Source organism: Psammomys obesus, unplaced genomic scaffold, assembly GCF_907164565.1.
Source record: "Psammomys obesus unplaced genomic scaffold, mPsaObe1.curated_primary_1811, whole genome shotgun sequence".
In the NCBI taxonomy this organism is placed as follows: domain Eukaryota; kingdom Metazoa; phylum Chordata; class Mammalia; order Rodentia; family Muridae; genus Psammomys; species Psammomys obesus.
In genome coordinates, this window is record NW_026594428.1 from 12,495,135 (window position 1) to 12,515,198 (window position 20,064).

Consider the following 20,064-nt stretch of genomic DNA (forward strand, 5'->3'; position numbering starts at 1 on the left):
CCCCCCCAGTGCTGAGATTGCTAGTACGCGCCAGCACACTCAGCTTTTTCTCCCTTCCCCTGACAACTAACAAAGAAAAGGGACACTATTAAAAAGCAGAGTGATGGCACAGACACAGATGACAGCAGGTCATGTGAGGCAGTCTTCTATGGGACCTAAAGGGATATAGGAATAAATCTATATATATATTTGGAGATATAATATGGGCAGCTCTCTATTTTGAGTGACAGATTTTAGTTATGTAACCTTTAATATATGTGTTGTTGTAAAATAAATGAAATGATGAGGGTTGAGCTATACATTATTATTAATTAGCCCTAAGATTATCACAGCGGTATTATTTAACCTGCTATCACAGATAATAAGACACAACCACCTGTTAGATTTATAATTGCCTTATTTACCTTGGGCCAGGCCGATATTTCACGTACATTGACTCAAAATTGTCACCATCCATCTCCCAGCCCCCATCCAATGCCATCCACCGTAATCCCCCTCAGCTGGACTACTGTCCATCCATAATCCAATGGTACTTCTTATATTCTCCGTCTGGGCCTTTTTCTGCCATTATTGGAGTCCTTCCTCAGCCCACGTGGTGTTTTCTCCAGACTAACCCATCCTGGCATCTTCCTCCTTCCTTTCTTCCTGTGCATCTGTTTTTTGTTATTCTCTCTTAAACTCCCAAAGCCAGGGAACCTTAGCCACACCTAGCCCCCATTCTTCCCTGCCCTGTTTAAATAGCCAATCAGGTATAATGACTTAGGCGGGTTTACACAGAGGGCCAGTGCCTAGCATCACACCGACCTCCAGCATGGCCAGTTATGTATAGGCATAAGGTGGTAAATAGGATATTCTCCCTAAATACAGGACTCAGTTTGCATGACTGTACATGGACCCCAAATTACTTCTAGGCTCCTTTTCACTTCACCTAGCTGTAACTAGAGTATGGTTGACAAGAAACTGTACACATTTGTCAGTAGCTATGGGCAGGAGAAATTTATTCCAATATTTAGAGTACAGTGTGCATATGGGTAGAGGCAGGTAGAGCTCCTGAGTTACCAACAGGTTGCAGGATGTATTGTAAGGAGAGGGGTATGTGTGCATAGTACAAGCTGGGTTTAGACTACACAGATGCTCAAATCATACCCAGATTCTTTACGTGGGTTTAGGGCCTTGAACCTAGGCCCTTGAGCTTGCATAGCACCTATTTTACATACTGAACTTTCTCACAACCCCATGAGATCTCTGCAACAGTAGACTAGCGTAGGTACTCAGTCTTAACAATTCACTTAGGTAAGTTAAATTGTGAATGAACTGGGAAACAAGACCTAATCTCAGGGCCATCTTTTATTTTACTTTATTTTATTTTTTGTGGTTGCAATTGCACTCAGTTGTTGATTTTCACTTGGAAGATAGGCCTTTGGACATATACACACTGGAAAGGTAATGATGCGCATGCAGAGGAAGTTGTCTTGAACGAAGCCGGGTATAATGCACACCCCTAAACTCAGCTCTGGGAAGGCTCAGGTAGGAAAACTGAGTTGGAGACCAACCTGGGCCACTTGAGAGTTTGGGAGCAGCCTGACCTTTATGGTAAGCCCCTATCTCAATAAACTGGGAAAAAAATTCAGATGTGAATGTGGGATACTTGGTAGAGAGCTCTCCTGTGGAGTCAGCCTGTTTCTCTCTGGCTGCCATCCAACAAGCTAAAGGAAGAGCTGATTGACAGGTGTTTTGAAATGAATCATTATCTTCTAGCTGTGATGTTAGCACTAACTCCCACAATTCCCCCACAGTGGAAAAACAGAGCTAGGATTTGAATTTCACACAACCTTCTTTCCTGACAACAATCCCTTTTAGAACCAAGGTTTTGGACTATCAAGGGACTACTGTTTTTGTTAAAATTTAATGTTTTTTGAAAATTGTTGGGGTTGGGGGCAGCTGTTTTTCTTGGAAAAACTAGATACTAAACATAAAAAATATAATTGTTTGGGAATAACTTGTACCTGTACTGCTTAAAACTGGGAAACCACAAATATTTGGAAAAATGGCAAAATGAGCTTTGAGAGAACAAATTGACCCTGAAAGCCATAAGACTTGAAAATGGAGGATTGTTTCTCATGAGCCAGCATCAGCACTTAGGAAAATTACTTTGGGAATGTAGAAAGTAAAATGAGGAAAAACTTTTATGTATTTTAGGACCATTAATAAAGAACAGATAGGAAACTTTGGGGTCTTTCCAGGCTGTCCTATAGGAGTTCATTATGAGCAAGATTAGACTTGGGGCAATTTGGGTCTGTAGTGTTCATAGCTTGGCCCAGCTCTCATGCCACTGTCAGCTTTGTGCCCTCTGTGCTCCACTTTATTCATCCCATAGATGAGGATGAGGCCACAAGTGCTAGGAGTCTGGGCGAGAGGGAGAGGGAACAAAATAAAGAAAAAGGTGGAGGTTTTCATCTGAAGAAAATAGCATGCAGGTGACCCTCCATAGCCATATCTGCATATTCAATAAAATTATTCGGGAAGGCACATCTGTCCTGAATAGGCAGGCGTGTCCCTGGTTACTGCACAGTGTGAAACAGCAGCATTTACACTGCAATGAGTATTACTGGTAAGCTAGACAGGCAAAGTGTAAGAGAGAACACTTGGGTCATATACAAACGTGAGGAATTTCAGCAGCTGCATGGGTTGGTGTCTGAGGCAGGTCCTAGAGCCTCAGACACCAAGGGACAGCATTTGAACAGAGGTGATAACAAAATTCATACCCTTACGTAGCTTCAGTGACTCTCCACCTATGCTCAAGGGACACCACTGACCTGTTCTCTGACCAAGTGCATTTTGCTGAAGCAAGTCGTTGGCATCATTTCTTGTGAATATGTTAGTTTGCTCTGAAGATTCTTTTGGGAACATAATCCATGGCATTGGTGGTCCAGGCTGGTCCACGTTTCCCACAGCTGCCTCTGGGAGGAGTGGTCAAGATTGTATAGGTTCTTTTTGTTTGTTTGTTTTGTTTTTTAATCAAGATCCAGTAAGATCTGTACAATGTGAATGTTATATAAATATTTATATTAATTAAGGGAATGTTGATAAATCCTACTTTTGTTCAGCACAGGAGTAGTTTTCTGAATATTTTCAACCTGATGCTGACTGTGCTCATCTATTACCTAAGGTATTCTATAAAGAAAACATTTCCTGAACAGGAAATGGTAATCCTGAGCTACTCTTCATACAGGATAGTCAAGCTAAATGCTTACCTTTCCTTTCATCCTCCAGTTTCCAGGAAAATGAGTAGGTTCCTGTCATCCAGCAGTGACAATTTTACTGTTTTTGTTTTTCCAAGAATCATTACGAGCTTCTGGATTTACCTGATTTCGTGAGTTCCGGCCACTGTAGCTCTACATGATTCCTAAGGAATCACACAGTAGCACCATCTGGATGCTGGAAGTCCGCTGGTAGTCCTTGATCTGTTTCATGTAGTTCTAGCCCTTTCTGAGAACTTCTTGTTTTCAATGTGATAGGATGTTCTCTGCTCTCCGTTCAGACTGGGGCTCTCTCAACAGAAGGCCATTCTCTAGTTATTTCCCTCTTCAGCATTTGGGAAAGTCCTGAATTGGAGCTCAGCTACACTGTAGCCCTGTCAACAACAGCTCCACTCTTGAGAGAAAGGTGTTTTTGTTTCCTGGGGCCCTGCCTGTGTTTCTGAACATTCCTGGGATTTTGAGCTGCAAAGCTGTGAGGCTGGCCATAGTGTCTAGAGCCCCATTTACTCATGAGGTCTGAGATGAAAAGCACCTGCTAAAGTAAGAGTTCCTGGAGACCTTTCTTCTGCCTATGGGATCTGTGCTGGCTGCATTTTGTTAGCCTGACACAAGCCAGGGTCATTTGAGAAGAGGGAACTTCAACTGAGGAAGTGCTTTGGTTAAATTGGTGTGCAGGCCGCTCTGTGGGGGCACTTTCTTGAGTTGTGATTGATGTAGGAGAGCCTAGACCACTGTAGGGGGGCCAACCCTGGGCAGGTGGTCCTGGGTGACATAAGAGAGCAGGCTAAGCAAGCCATGTTGAGAAAGCCAGTAAATAGCACTCCTGCATGGCCTCTGCATAAGTCCCTACCCTCCTTCAGTTCCTGTCTTGACTTCTGTCAGTGTGGACGGTGATCAGGACCCAAATAAACTCCTTCCTCCGCCCCAGGTTGCTTTTGGTCATGGTGTTTAGCCCATCAGTAGTGAGCAAACTGGAATAGCATCCATCATGAGACCCACTGGGCCACCCTCCCCTCTCTGCAGAGGCATCACAGACCACCCTTTCTTTTTACCCTCAGATTTGATTATTGGTTGTGTGTGTGCACCCTGTTTGTGAGTACATATGCCATGGTGCTTGTGGGGAAATCAGAGGGCAACTTTGTGGGTCAGTTCCTTCCTCCACCATGGGTTCTAGGGATTGAACTTAGGTCACCAGTTTTGCAGCAAGCACCTTCTTCCTCTTAGCCATCTCACTGTCCCCTGATTTTAGCTGAATTTTTTAAAATATAATTCATTTGTTCTTGGGTTTCCTATTTTAAAACTTTATTTTTATTTATGTGTATTTGTGTTGAAAAGGGCCGTGCACGTGTATGTGGGTATTCACGGAAGTCAGAAGAGGGTCTCAGGTCTCCCTGATGCTAGACTTACAGGCAGTTGTGAGCTACCTGACACAGGTGCTAGAAATTGAACTCTGCTCCTCTGGAAGAGCGGTAGGAACTCTTAACTGCTGAGCCATCCCTCTGGCCCAAAATGTATTTAACTTTGTTTCCATGAACCTAGCAATATAGTCATACCGCATTTATTGTTTTTAGCCTGATAGAATTTCAGTTATGTTGATACAATAGAAGTGTTTTGCTGTGAGTAAATTCACTGCTTCAGGTCTCAAAGCAAACTGGCCCTATCCTCAAGACCGTTCTCACGTCAAATGCATTGCCAACTCTTGTATGATCTTGTTACCTGTTTGTGTTTTACCCTGATTTAGGTAGCCTGTTCCCATCATTTTGTCTCTGATACTAATTCAGGAGTGTCTAGGTGACATCGAGATGACACCAAATCCTGCCCCTGCTCCATAGCCCCTAACGGAGGCAGTGTGGAGAGCTGGGGAGCCTATGGCAGGTGCTGGTCAGGCCTCAGCCTGTGATGGGAAGCTTCTTTCTCCTTCAGTCTGTTCTGCGTAACAAATAACCACAGCTGGGGGATTTCTAATGAACGAGATTTATGTTGCCACGGTGTAAACACTAAGAAATCTGAGATTAAGAGAACACATCTTACTTTGTCATCCCTGGCTGAAGGCAAGCATGCTTTCGGAAGAGAGCAAGGAATGGCTCAGGTAGCACATGTGCTGAATCCTCTCGGTAAAGGTGGAAGCAGAAGACTTGCCAGTTTGAGGCCAGCCTGGCTTCCTATCACAATTAAAAGTACGGATGTGATGTAGCTCAGTGGTAGAATGCTTTTCCAGCATGCGCAGAACCTGGATTCAATTCCAGCACTGCAGAAAAAGGGAGGGGAGTGTGAGGACCTGGAGTAGAGAAATGAAAAGAAAAAGAAAAACAAAACAAAATAAAGCAATGTTCAGCCCCAAGAACCTTAGTCTGTTCACAATAGTAGAGCCTCATAGCTAATTCCTTCTTCAGAGTCCTGCCAGTAAATACCTACTTTATCACATATCCAACCCAGGAGCTTACGAGTGGCATCATCTAACTGCAGCTGCTGAAGTAAACCAGCTCATACCAGGCTAGGCTGCCTTCTGGGTTTCCTCCTATTATACATCAGACAGGGAGGAGGAAGGATTTTCTAGGCCTTGAGGAAAGTCAGACATTGGGTGTGCACTGTGAGAAAAGGTCCCTGCAAAGAGACATCAGGGAAGCACCCTGGCACCCTCCTCCCTCCTCTCCCCATCCCTAACCCCATGCAGAGCATAGAGGAGTCTGGCTCCCCCTGGAGGTCACTTAAAACGCTGGTGACAATGTGCTTTATTTATCTGGAGAGCTGGTCCTTAATTCTATTCATGTTTATGATTTCAGTTCCCTGTGGTCAAAAAACAACAGAAAAAAATTTCATCTTTAGAGGGAGAAAAATGGGGAATGAGAGAATGGTCAGCTACCTTTGTTTTGGGGTTTTGCAATTATTCTGTTCTGTTATTGGTCATCCTTGTTATGTCTAATTTGCAAAGTAAGCTTTACAGTTCAATGCTTATATGGGTTGTATGCCCCAATCTGGAAATCCAAAATCTAAGATTCTTTGAATTTTGAATGCTGCTAGGATGCCTCAAGTGGAGAATTCCGCTCTGACCTCACATGATGGGTTACAGTCAAAATTCAGGCATGTGGAAGACACTTTATAAAGTTGCATTCCACTGGAGCATAGCCCCATAGCATACCTTTTGCTTAGCATAAAGCAAATGCCTTCAGGCTACATATGTGTGGAAAATAAATACATCCTATGTTTAGATTTAGGTCCTGTTCTGAAGTATAAAACACTCGGCCTCAGGTGCTCTGGCCACGGACACTCTACACTCTATGGGGGTCCATGTGTGTAACGATCACTTCTGTGCCCAGTCTCAGGGGCCTCCTAGGAATCTCAGAAGACATCTCCCACGAATGGGGGTGCGAAGCGGCGTGCCATATAATTTCTAAAGAAACGCTTTCCCACTTGGTCATTTTTTTGTAAAATTACCTTTCTCGGTTGTTCCTAAGACGTCTGCATTCTTGATTTCAATTTGCTGCTTGTGTGTCTCGCAGGGAGATCATAGACAACACCAGCAAAGAGAATGGGATCGACATTATTATGGCCGACAGGACCTTCCATCTCATCGCGGAATCCCCCGAAGATGCCAGGTGAGCCTGTGGGATGGGCTCCCTCCTCCTCCTGTCCTCCCCTGAGTTCAGATACGAGCCTCACAGAAACACTGCTTATTTTGTTGTCTTCAGAGGTGGTTTAGGGGTTTCGTTGGTTTGTTTTTGTTTTCGAGGCAGGGTTTCTCTGTGTGCTCTTGGCTATCTTGGACTCACTTTGTAGACCAAGCTGGCGTTGAACTCACCGAGATCCACCTGCATCCGCCTTCATGAACGCTGGGATTACAGGAGTGTGCTACCATGCCCAGCTTTTTACTCTTTTTTTTTTTTTTTAGGGGGTAGGCTTAGTTTTTTAACTGTGTTTTTTATTAGAACAGTTAAAGAAATAGGTGATGTATGTCTTATCCCTTAGACAGTCTTGCCCTAGGAGGTGTTTTCAAGTACTGCAGTTTCACATTTTTTTCCCTGCATCAAATACCACCAGATAAGACAAAACCTTGAGCTTTCATTTCCGGTAGCACGTAGTACAAAAATCACTGAAAGCCATCCCTGTGGATGTCTGAGCTGCAGAAGGATTTGTACAGACATATAAAGAACAGTCAGCTACCACAGCCGTCATCGTCTTAATGGCTGGTAGTGCTGTGGCATGCAGAGGATTTGAAAGTCTCTCCTTTGAAAGCCTGCCTGTGGCCAGGCTTTGACTAACATAACTGTGCTGCAGCCGGCATTAAACTCATTCGGTTCAGTCCTATGGGGCAGGTATCATGATTTGTACTTTGCAGACTGTGACAGGGTAAGGCAAACACAGCCTGTCATCGAAATCGAGCTCAGTTCTGTTGGATGGACCCATCACTCCTGCTTTTCTTTCCAAAGGGGCTTCAGCCTCTGGATGAGGTGAGGGGAAACAGAGTCACTTGTTAGCTGGTATAAGCTGCTGCCTTTGAATCCTGACCTTCTGTTTTGGAGCACTGAGCAGTGGGAGGAAACAAGGCTAGGGTAAAGTGACATTTGCTCTTTGGTGAGATACATCCCAGGCCGTGTAGTCTCTATGACACAGTGGGGTGTCCTGTCCCTTGGGCCATTGTGGAACTCAACAGTTCTTGTGGAGGCGGTTGTGGTTGTCACCTGTTCTGAGCACTGCTAGGTGATAATCCATGAGCACGACAGCAAGTGGTTTCTGCTATCCAGTGTTCAGCCCAGAAGTTACCAGCACTTCCTGTTGAGTTCTCAGACCCATCGCTCACCTCCTCCTGCCTGCCCTTTGGGTGTTTTTAAGTTGCTCTAGCACCTTGGCAGCATCATGAAGGGTAAAGACACCAGAAAGTGATTCTTCCCATGGGAACAAACTGAAGCCCTGGCTGAACTCATAAATTACAGCACAAACTGGAAAAGCAAGCAAACCTGAAATTACAGTTCCAGCATTCTGTCTGGGACTCCTAGAGACCACATGTGGCTCTCTGTGGTCCAGAGACTGCCCACAAGTTCTCAGCTGAATTACAGGCCAGGCAGCTGGCAGTTGGTCTGTCTGTTTTGTGCCATAATGAACCTGCTAAATTTAACGTTTGGAACATTTTAGCCAAAACCTTTTCTCCTTAGCCAGTGGAACACATTAAAAGAAAAATCCCTTTATAGATTTAAAGTTTTATATGCTTTATAATTTTGTTTGTGTGTATGTATTAAATTTTGTGTGTGTGTGTGTGTGTGTGTGTGTGTGTGTGTGTGTGTGTGCGCGCGCGCAATTTGTATGAGATACATCTTGAGTTACGTATGTTGCAGTGTTTGGTTTAGGGGAGATTTTTTTGAAGTTGCAGAGTCATGACTGCAGCGTACCTTCTGGTCAACCAAGATGGATGGAGCAAGGGCAGATGAGGATGACTTTTCTGCTTTGTTTACTCCACGAATCTGCAGTATTGAGTATTTTCAAGCATTTTCTCCATTAGGAGTCTTCGGAAGTAGATTTAGTTTTTGCTGCAAATATTTAGGCTTTATGTGGGGATGTTATCTTTTCACTTAAATATTCTATTACATACCAAGTCTTTCCTCTTACTTAGTGAAAGTTCCCTCCTAGTAGAAATGTGCTCTTATTAAGATAGAAGAAAAGCCCTGGCAAGAGAAGGGGTGCTTTGGCTTCTCTATCCCCTGGTCTGTTTGTGTCATCAGCACTGTATGTATGAATGTATGTATGTATGTATGTATGTATGTATGTATGTATGTATGTATGTATGTATGTAAATATGTATGTTTCAGCTATTTTCTTTCTGCATGTCTCAGGCTCCTGGTTCTAGTGGGACTTTTTTTTTTCTGCTTGGGTTTTTCTGAAATCCACATGACTTTTGCTTGTTATATTCTTTGTGATTATGATGAGGCTGGAAGTGAGAAAACCCAGTTGAAATGAAAATGGAAGAATTTTGATCACAAAAACTTTCTGCTTTTGGTTTAGATACCTGTTTTGATTTCCCTCTTTCCCGTCCTGTTTTGCTCACTTGGGTGGAGGTCTTGGCAGGCCATGGAAACCCCAGTGTGCCCTGAGGAGAAAAACAGACATCAGGCATTGGGTCTGAGGTGGCTTCTCCTCCATTGTTAACTTTCTCTCTTTGGATGGGTGTTTCTAGGACATAGATACAGAACTCAGTGGTGGTGAGGACTGGGAGGGGAGGGACTTAATGTGACAATACAGCCTGCTAAAAGATAGTTGGGTTTGGTTTTTTTGTTTTTTTGTTTTTTTTTTTTTTTTTTTGTGTGTGTGTGTGTGTGTGTGTTTTAACTTTGCTTATGATCATGTGGACCCCATCTTTCCTGTGAGAAACAGAAATATGGCTCAGAGACAGTGTCTTGTGGGCAGGAAACAGGGAGAGGCATTGTTTTGCCACTCCGAGCCTGGCCACCCGTGACTGTTGCCCTCTCTCTCCACAGCCAGTGGTTCAGCGTGCTGAGTCAGGTCCACTTGTCCACAGACCAGGAGATCAGAGAGATGCACGATGAGCAGGCAAACCCCCAGAACGCTGTGGTGAGTGAACAGAGACCAGGGGAGGCTGGTGTCTAGAGGCGGCATTGGGAAGGCCATCAGGCTGGGCAAGGGGGCACTGGGCATGTCTGGGTAATCTCTGTAAGTAAAAGAGATTATAATCACTAAGGAGAAAAGCAGGACTATTTAAATCCTAATTCTGCTTAAAATCTTGCATAGAAAAATCATATTACAGGAGACGTGTGCTACATTCCATATCTTCCAACTCAACTCTTAAAAAAATCACAATTGTTATGGTATTACAGAAGCAGCTGAAACTTTTATTTTAAAGAAGCAAGTAAATTGTGACACACAGTACACATAGGAAGTTATGTTTTTTTTAATAATTTTTTTCCTTATGAGGAACCATTAAGTTTTTAAAAACATTTTATATGTGATTTTAAAGGTTAAAGATGTGATTTTTAACTATGCAAGTTTCTTTTAATAGTTTATTTTTTAAAAAGTTTGTTTTTACTTTTAGTTGTGTTTAGGTTAGGTATGTGCATGTGTGTTGCAGCTGCCCGCAGAGAACAGAAGAGGGCATCAGATCCTCTTGGAGCTCTGGTTCAGGAGCTGGTCAGCCACTCAATGTGCTGCGAACTAAATTCAAGTTCTCTACAAGAGCAGTATACTTTCTTAACTACTGAGCTAGCTCCCCTCCCCAGCCCACAGAAAACTGTAAAGTCCAGTGTTTCTTTGCAGCATAATTGTTACTATAGGATCCTAGCACAAATCAGTAAATTTACACTGTTGACAGGTAGACTTCAGTGAAAGTATTTTAAGAACAAGAGGGGCTGCCTGCTGCCTGATGGGTTCCAGTGTTTCAAGGAGTGACTATAAGCTGAGCCCCGTCTAGAGACAGTCAGAACTCATTAAAGGGAAGGAATTTTTCTTTAATAACTGCTCTTCTGCAGCTCACCAAAAAAGGAGGCATGTCCTTAGTTTGGTTACTCAGGAGTCCTAATCTAGGGATGCCCTGTGATGTCATTCCCTGGTTGCTCCCTCACCATCTCCTTTCTGTTCCTTTCCAGGGCACATTGGATGTGGGGCTGATTGACTCTGTGTGCGCCTCTGACAGCCCTGATAGGTAAGCTCCAATATGGCTCTTGAGAGACATGGAACATCTAGAAGTCTCCACGGGTGGTCTCTGGCCTTGTCACTGCCCCTCTTTGCTAAGCTGTGTATGAAACTTTGGCAGCTGCCTCACCCAAGGTCTTCCAGAAGGCTGACTTTGGGTTGCTAAGGTAAATGAGAAGCCAGATCTTGACAGTCTTATTTTTAAATACGAACCGAAAGGCAAGAAAAAGATAGTGTTTGTGTGGAGGATCTACTTGGGATATCTTTATTTTTTGTGGGCTTTTCTTTGTTTGTTCATTTGTTTGTTTTTTGAGACAGAACCTGGCTATGTTAGCCTAGGATGGTATCAAAATCAGGACAGTCGTCCTGTCTTAGCCTCCCAAGTTCTAGGACCACATGTCTGAGCCGCCATACCTAACAGTCTTGGAAATCTTGTAACAAGAAAATGGCTGTTTAGGAAAATGGTACTTCAGCATAGGGAGTCTGCAGCATTCCTTTCTCTAAAAATTAAAAATGACCTTGATGATAATACGCATGTGAAATATATATATATAATAGATATAAATCCAACCACAAACCCTGTCCTTGACATTTCTGCTTTCCTTGCTTTGACCTTAAAGGCAAAACCATCTTCAGATGTCTTGGCTGACAGTCTGTTTTTTCTACTTGTAAATTCCTTTTTGGTCCTTGGCTGACTCGGTTGTCCTAGAGCCAGAGTCAGAATTAGAACTGACTTCTGCCATTGTTAAGATAGCCAGAAAGTAAATGAGTGTATTAAAACTTTTTAATAATAATAGTAGTAATAATAGTAATAATAATAATAAAGTCTACTTAGCAGATTGAAAGCTCTGGGTTCTGCATTAACTGCTCTGGGTCTCTTGGGAGATGGGGATCTTACGTCTTTAGAAGTCAGCTAACACCATCTTATGCCTGGCTTAGAAGTATGTAACACCTGTGCTGTCAGTCACCAAAGTCCAGATTCTTTATGTTTACTTAAGTTCTATCTTACTAAGCATGCTTCTTTTCACAAACCAACTGCCCAGCAAGCCTGGCAGGGGATGGCCCATACTGAAAACTTTGCATTCTACTATTCAACTTTTCTCACCTTCCTTCCTTCCCAGCTATAGTTTTTTGTTTGTTTGGTTTGGGTTTTCAAGACAGGGTTCTCTGTGTATTCTTGCCTGTCCTGGAACTTGCTTTGAAGACCAGTGTGTCCTCAAACTCACAGAAATCCGCCTGCCTCTGCCTGCCAAGTTTTGGGATTAAAACATGCACCACGACACCCAGCTCAGCTTCAGTTTTGTTGTTTTGTTTTTAATTAAGTGTGGTTTTCTTCTTTTTTTTTTTTTTTTTTAAGATTTATTTATTATGTATACTATGTTTAGGCAGAACATTGTATACACCTGAACGACAGAAGAGGGCACCATATCATTATAGAGGCTATGAGCCACCATGTGGTTGCTGGGAATTGAACTCAGGACCTCTGGAAGAGCAAGCAATGCTCTTAAACTCTGAGCCATGTATGTCTCCAGCTCCTCAGCTTCAGTTTTTAAGGGACCTCTAGCCACAGGCAGGCAATCAGTTAACCTTTTTTTCTTGAACTATGGTAGTGCTTTGCTTCAGGGAACATTTGAAAGCTCACAGAGAGAATTCACAGTTAGAAGCATAAGCATCTAGATGAAGGAATTCGGGTGTGGACAGTCCTGTGAGAAGCTCTGAGCATTGACAGACAACATCTGAAGGACAGTAAGTTTCCACTATCACTTTATCCCCATCTGGGAGACAAGGCCTTGTTGAGTGGCTTTGAAGATGTGGACACAAGTATCTTTTTGTACCAGGTACAGTCAAGGGCATAAGATGTTCCCCTGACACCTAGCTGTTAATCTTCCTCTATTACCACTGTCTGCTGTTTCATTCTCAACTCACCGAAATACTATCCAAAGCTATATCCAGAGGCAGGAAGACATTGGTTTTAGAGATGCATTTAAAAAAAAAAAAAATCCCCCATGGTTACCTTATTTTGCCTTCCCAGGATTAGTCTCTTCTGGAAAGTCTTGTGGAATAAATGGTTTCCCTGTCAGGCTTTTTCCGGATGAATGTTTTCCTCCAAGTTTAAAGGTTAACGATGCATAAAATAAGTGCCAAAGGAATATGAGCAAGGTTTGCCTTAATATGAAATATAAATACCGCCCCAGTGTCTCCCAGGGACCCCTACGCCTGGGAAAAGGCTGTGAAGCCTTGGTGCAGACAGGTGGTGCCCAGGTCTGACAGGTCTGAGAGCCTCCACTTTCTTCTCGCCCTGTCTCATCTCTCAGACCCAACTCGTTTGTGATCATCACGGCCAACCGGGTGCTCCAGTGCAGCGCGGACACACCGGAGGAGATGCACCATTGGATAACGGTGCTGCAGAGATCCAAGGGGGACGCCAGGGTGCAGGGCCAGGAGTTCCTTGTGAGAGGTGACTGCCAGCCATGTCTCTTTGTCTCCTTGAGTCAGGGTCCCTCACGAAACCTGTAGCCCATTGATGAAGCTAGACCAGATGGCCAGTGAGGTCTAGGGAACCCTCCTCTTTGGGACAGCAGGGGCAGACCACTATACTCTTTACCTGGGTGCTGGGACTGCAGACTCAGGCTCCGCCCTTACGCAGCAATGTGTGACACAGCCCCCTCCCCAACCTTAAACAGCTTCTCCAGGGTACCTGGACGGAAGAGTTTAGAAAACAACAAGCAGTGATCATGGCCGTTTTCTAGCCAGTAGGTCAATGTGCAGCTCATATTTAATGCCTTGCAGATGTAATTGATGGCATGACACTTACAGTTTTGACTTAGGCTTGTTTTGTCCTGTGCTAGGCTTGGGTGCTGTGGTCTCAGGTATGCCCCGAAAGTACTCCACCACTGACCTTTATCCTCCTCAGCCCCTCTTCATAGTCTTCCAATGACACTTGAGCTTTCCTTTCCAGGGTGGCTGCATAAAGAAGTGAAGAACAGTCCAAAGATGTCCTCACTGAAACTAAAGAAGCGGTGGTTTGTCCTGACGCACAATTCCCTGGATTACTACAAGAGCTCAGAGAAGAACGCCCTGAAACTAGGCACTCTGGTCCTCAACAGCTTGTGCTCCGTGGTGCCCCCGGATGAGAAGATATTCAAAGAGACAGGTATCCAAGGCCCCAGGTGGAAGGAAGCCCAGCAAGGCTCAACACGCAGGGTGACAGATCTCAGAAGGCCAGGCCTTGCCCCCGCGAAGGGATGAGATTTGTATTTTGGCTTCCTCCTCCCCAAATGAAATTCTGGTTTAGATCTGCTCTTGAGGCTGGCTGTGCTTGGTTCTAAAGGCTTTGTTTTAAAGCCATAATGAAGACAGGTTGATTTTTCAGGGATGCAGAAAGAGTCTGGTAAGAACAAAAACATATAAAAGACCTTCAGACTCCATGGATTTTGGCCTAGTGTATAAGAAACAGCTGGGTAGGTAGGCTGGCTTATTTTGTTTTTGTTTTTCCCCCTAATTCGTGGCACTATATGAGTTCCTGAAGTTTGCTTCTTTTGATTTCTGCCTTTAGTTGTGATATGGAGCTTTTAAAAATAGTTTACGTGTGTCAGATGTGGGTGATGCCACGCGTCGCACGGACTCTTTAGCAGTGGTCTTTGCTGCGGGAAGGGGCTGAGGAGGAGGAGAAGCAGGAGGTGGAAAGAATGCCAGGATGAATTGTACATTTGCATTTTTGCCAGTCCTAGAACAGGGCACTAGCCTGTGTCTTTTGAGAGAGACTGCTTCCATTGATGTGTTTCATTCCGGCCTCCTTGTTATAATGCTTGTCTTCTCTTGACTACAAATCCACAGTGTCAGGGACACTTGTTTTCTGTTTGTCAGTGGATGCCGAGTGCCTGACAAAGCATGTGTAGAATCCCAGTGTTTACTGAATTGAATCACCAATTAAGACTTCCCATGATGCTGTCGGGGTCCCAGGTACAAGCCTTGTGACTTAAGACTGAGGGTGAGGTTGACACACATGTGCTGTGCTGCCTTGCAGGCTACTGGAATGTCACCGTGTATGGGCGCAAACACTGCTACCGACTCTACACCAAACTACTCAACGAAGCCACTAGGTGGTCCAGTGCCATTCAAAATGTGACGGACAGCAAGGCCCCAATTGACACGCCCACCCAGCAGCTGATCCAAGATATTAAGGTGAGAAACCCAAGAACGCTTCATGGAGTCTTCCCTTGCCTAAAAAGACCTCAGCGTTTCACCAGCTCAGTTGTCACTAACGCTTGGTTATGTTTCAGTGCAGAGTGTAAATGAGATTTTAAGTGAAATTTTACAGTAAAAGTGATTTGTGTCTACAGAGGCATTGGAATTTGGCACTCTATATATAGACAGAAGATTGTGTGTGTACTGGGTTAGGGACCACTCAAACCATCCCAGGGTCACGGGAGGCCAATTTGGGGACCTCTTAGAAGGGACAGAGGTTCATTTCTCACCATTCAGTTCTAGGTCACAGAAGTAGATTCATTCACAAGGAGCCCAGAGTGGAGAGTTGGGGGCATAGCTCAGTGGTACAATCCCTTCTGTCAGCTACCTCCAAATAACCAGAAACAACAGCTCTCATTGATTTCATTAAGTTGCAACTCCCAGCTTGTAAGTTTAATTGTTCAATAATGTATGTTGGTTGAAGGAACCAGTGATTAGCCAGCTGCCACAAACCTCTCTCATGGTCCGGTGGACCCTGGTGGAGCTGGAGAAGGTCTAAAATATCCATGGCTGTAATTTCCTACCCAGATCAAGTAGTTTCCTGATTCAAATGTGATATGTTTTCTAGAAATCTGAGGCCAAACTACAGCAAATTCATTGTTCTCCAATAACCCAAGCTTCCTACAGAACCCAGGGCCTTATATAACAAACAATCTCATTTTTAGCCGTAAAAGTATTTTTTGAAGCTTTATTTTGCTTGAATTGCAAATTCAGACATTCAGAGAATAAATAGAACTTTCCAGATAGAACTTTCCAGATGTAAATACTGCTTAAGAAACGAGACAAGTTACCCTAATTAACTAGAAAATTTCAGCTGTTGCTTTTGTTCCAGCCTGCAATGGGGTGTTATTGGAAAGATTTCCTACTGGGAATGAAATTACTGTGGAAGAATGATTCAGTGCCTATTCCCAATTCTGCTGTTTATTTAGTGACATGGCTACCTTCCCATCCCTGGGCATGATGGGAGGGGCCTCAGCACACGATGTAAAAGCTCTGAAATTCCAGGCAGAGAGGCCCAATGGGGACACCTCCCTGTGGGCACAAAAAGTGTCATTTTCAAGTGGAAGACACAGCAGAAGGCTGGTGAGAGGGAGTGTTTAAGCACTCGCTGCTATTCTAGAGAGCCAGTGTTCAGTTCCCAGTACCCATGTTGTTTAGTTCACAGCCACCTCTAACTCAGGTTTCAAAGAATATGATGCCCTCTCTTCTGAGCTCTACCGGCACCACACATCCACACGTATGTGGCATAGACACATGACATAAATTAAAAAAAAAAAAAAATTTAGGAGAGAGTACCAAAAAGATTATTAAAACCAGTCTGCAGTGATGCTCCATGGTTGGCAGCCTGAGCAAGACTGTCAGGAGTTCTAGGCTAGCCTAGATTCTGTCTCAAGACTCAAAATATGAAGTCTGCTAAAATGTGTTGAAGATCACATGATTGATGGCAAATCATGAAGAAGATTAAATTTTTTGAGTGTATGTGTGTATCTCTGGGGATGGGGAGTTTTAATAACATGGGGAAGCATGTACTTAAAACAGACTGAGTTGCGCAAGGTGTTTTTGTTCTGTTTTCAAATGTCGATTGATTCCCTTTGGCTGGAAATGATCAACACTAGATTTTCCCTAACTTCTGAAAGATGTTCCTGCGTGTGGGAGCGTGGTTGGATTCTCTCCCTCAGTGGGGGCGCTTCCCACAGGCAGCCTCTTTGCTTTCTTTGCTTTCTAGGAGAACTGCCTGAACTCTGATGTGGTAGAGCAGATTTACAAGCGGAACCCGATCCTTCGGTATACGCATCACCCCCTGCACTCCCCGCTGCTGCCGCTTCCCTATGGCGACATAAATCTCAACCGTGAGTTCAGAAAGCTGTGGGGATCTCAGAGCCCAGGGCTCTGTTTTTCCTATGAACTTCAGCTCTAACATGGAAACGTTGCTTACTCAGAGTCTGTAGGTCATCACAGACAGGAAAAAGGTAGTAAAGTATACTCAAATAAAGATGTGAAGCAGAGGTTCACAACCTTTCTGGGGGCTGCATGTCAGCTACTCTGCATATCGGATACTTACATCACAATTCATAACAGTTGCAAAGTTACAGTTCTGACATAACAATGAGATAATTTTATGTTTGGGGGGTCACCACACATGAAGAACTATATTAAAGCGTCGTAGCATTAGGAAGGTGGAGAGCAACTGATGGAAAGAGACAACAGAGAATGCCAGCACTCTCCATGAACTCAGAGTAGTCCTTAGAATATACAACGCCAGCACTACAGTGGTGTGAAGGTACCCGTCAGCCCGTCAATCTTTAATTCTCAACACAGTGTCCAATGAATTGTATGTGTATTCTTCAGGTATGATGAAATGGGCTTCATAGCATGATGTTGCCCAATGGCAGCTCCTGTTAAGTATGTAGCAAATCTGAGATTTGTGAGGTGAAACTCAGGTGTGTGGCAGATTAGTTGCATTTACTACATTTTTTAATTAAAGTATTTTCAAGTGCTAATGGATTAACAACAGGATGTGATCCATTTTAAGTCATGGTAAACAGGCCACATCCTAGTGAGGAAGCTACCCAGCTATAGTTCCGGTTTTAAGTGAACGATCTTTTTATGCTAAAATTTCAGTGCCGCTCAGTCACCCGTGTGTCTCCCCTGCTTCTCTCAGCTGATTTGAATACAGGGAGTAGGGTGGACACCACTTGAGGAAGTGGCTGACTCCCCGACATCATTCCTTCCTTTTGTCTCCAAGGCTGTACTTTCTTCTAGCCCCTCGAGTGACTTCTGTTGGTTTTCTCTTCCTAGTGCTCAAAGACAAAGGCTACACAACCCTTCAGGATGAAGCCATCAAGATATTCAATTCTCTCCAGCAGCTGGAGTCCATGTCCGACCCCATCCCTATCATCCAGGGCATCCTGCAGACTGGGCACGACCTGCGGCCTCTGCGGGACGAGCTGTACTGCCAGCTCATCAAGCAGACCAACAAGGTGCCCCATCCTGGCAGTGTGGGCAACCTTTACAGCTGGCAGATCCTCACGTGCCTCAGCTGTACCTTCCTGCCCAGCCGTGGGATCCTCAAGTACCTCAAGTTCCACCTGAAAAGGTGAGGTGCCGGGCAAGGGGAGGCTCTGAGAAAAGCTGGGCACACTTAATTACCACGGGGCATTTTACATCTATGGGTGTGCGTGCGTGCCTGTGCGTGTGTGTGATTCTGACAGCATGAGGATGTGTAATGCAGTTAGATAACAAAATTATTACTTTGGTGAATCTGAGTAGTAAATATGTCGTTTCGTTGTTTTCTGTATGGCAAAAGCAGCTAAATCTTATTTTGCTTAACTGTGGAAAACAATATTTAAAGCTGAACATAGTGTCTCATTCTGGTTATCTCAGCACTTAAAAGGCTGAGGCAAGAGGAACAAGAGTTCAAGGCCAGCCTGGGCTACAGAGTAAATCTCAACAGAACAAAAGACCAGGTCTAGGTGTGGTAGTGCACACTTTGAATCCCATCACTCCAGGAGGCAGAGTCGTGCAGATCTTTTTGAGTTCAAGGCCTTGGCCTATCTATCTATCTATCTATCTATCTATCTATCTATCTATCTATCTATCTATTTATTTATTTATTATTTATTTATTTATTTATTTATACAGACGTACATGCACACATAGATACATACAAGACAACTTGAAGCATCAACATTTTAGGTATTAGCTTGTGCCGCATGGAAAGCTTCCAGCAGACTGTTCGAAAATATTGGTTCTTTACTTTTTTCCATGTTTGAAGTAAAACTGGACCTAGCCAGGAAGACACTGACATCTGCTCTTGTCATCACTAGGGGTCAGCCCCAACCTCTGCTGTCCTCACGGTGCCGCTCCTCCTAGCTGGCCAGCCTCTATCTACAACTCACAGGCCCCTTTGTCTCCCAGGATACGGGAACAGTTTCCAGGAACCGAGATGGAAAAGTATGCCCTCTTTATCTACGAATCTCTAAAGAAAACCAAATGCAGAGAGTTTGTGCCTTCCCGGGATGAAATTGAAGCTCTGATCCACCGGCAGGAAATGACGTCCACGGTGTACTGCCATGGCGGAGGTTCCTGTAAGATCACCATCAACTCCCACACCACGGCTGGGGAGGTAGGGAACGCTAAAAGTCCTGTCATGCCTGTCAGACGCCTGCCCATCCACCTGCGGTACCAAGGTTGAGCATAGCTGCATTGGTGTTTGCCCTCAGCATATCCATTCAGCAAACAAGGAAGTAATACAGCCAGCCACCTCGAGCATACAGATATCGGTAAAAGTGCAGCTAGGTGTGTGAAAATACAAAGATCAACTCACGCTGAGGTCTCTGAGCCATAATCAATCCCCCATCTTAAACATGTCTAGATCTACGGAAAAACATTGTAAGAAGGGTGTGTGTCAGGCCGCTTTAGCCCCAGGGTGTTTCTTTGTGCCACAAGAAGGTAGAGAATGCCTCATCAAATGAGCATGTTTTCCCCTGGACTTTAAAGTCTAGCCCAAGGAAAGCTTGGAATCATGGTAATACTGCAGATAAAACCCTGGGAGCCTTTTTGAGTGGAGGAATCATTCAAGGTTACTGTTGTTTCCTTCCTTAGACCAGGTGCATTAACATATCAAAGAGAAGATGGGACGTAGGGATCTCACCCATTTTGCTAACTGCTGTGGCTTTGAAAAAAAAAGAAAAAGAGTAGCTTAGCGGTCACCCCTGCCCCCAACCCTGGGGGCATGCCTACCTTTTGGGGGTGGGTGGAGAAAGAAGAAAGTAAAAGCTAACTTACCAAGACAGTGGGAGAAAAGCGAACATACTCAGGAGGCTGTGTGGACCATCTGTGCCAACTGCTCTCTCTGAGCTCAGGTGAAGTCATGTGTGTGTGTGTGTGTGTGTGTGTGTGTGTGTGTGTGTGTGTGTGT

At 44.2% G+C, this 20,064-nt stretch overlaps 1 protein-coding gene across 1 annotated transcript in view; it reads left to right on the top strand.

Moving 5' to 3' along the window:
• The window catches only part of Myo10 (myosin X), a 173,423-nt gene that overhangs the window by 143,969 nt on the left and 9,390 nt on the right, over nucleotides 1-20,064 (top strand). Inside the window, exons 20-29 of the mRNA XM_055619008.1 lie at nucleotides 3,108-3,169; nucleotides 6,761-6,856; nucleotides 9,728-9,821; nucleotides 10,850-10,905; nucleotides 13,211-13,353; nucleotides 13,855-14,049; nucleotides 14,923-15,080; nucleotides 16,870-16,993; nucleotides 17,943-18,240; nucleotides 19,062-19,269. Of these exons, the coding sequence (XP_055474983.1) occupies nucleotides 3,108-3,169; nucleotides 6,761-6,856; nucleotides 9,728-9,821; nucleotides 10,850-10,905; nucleotides 13,211-13,353; nucleotides 13,855-14,049; nucleotides 14,923-15,080; nucleotides 16,870-16,993; nucleotides 17,943-18,240; nucleotides 19,062-19,269 (1,434 nt within the window). The remainder of the gene's footprint in view (nucleotides 1-3,107; nucleotides 3,170-6,760; nucleotides 6,857-9,727; nucleotides 9,822-10,849; nucleotides 10,906-13,210; nucleotides 13,354-13,854; nucleotides 14,050-14,922; nucleotides 15,081-16,869; nucleotides 16,994-17,942; nucleotides 18,241-19,061; nucleotides 19,270-20,064) is intronic.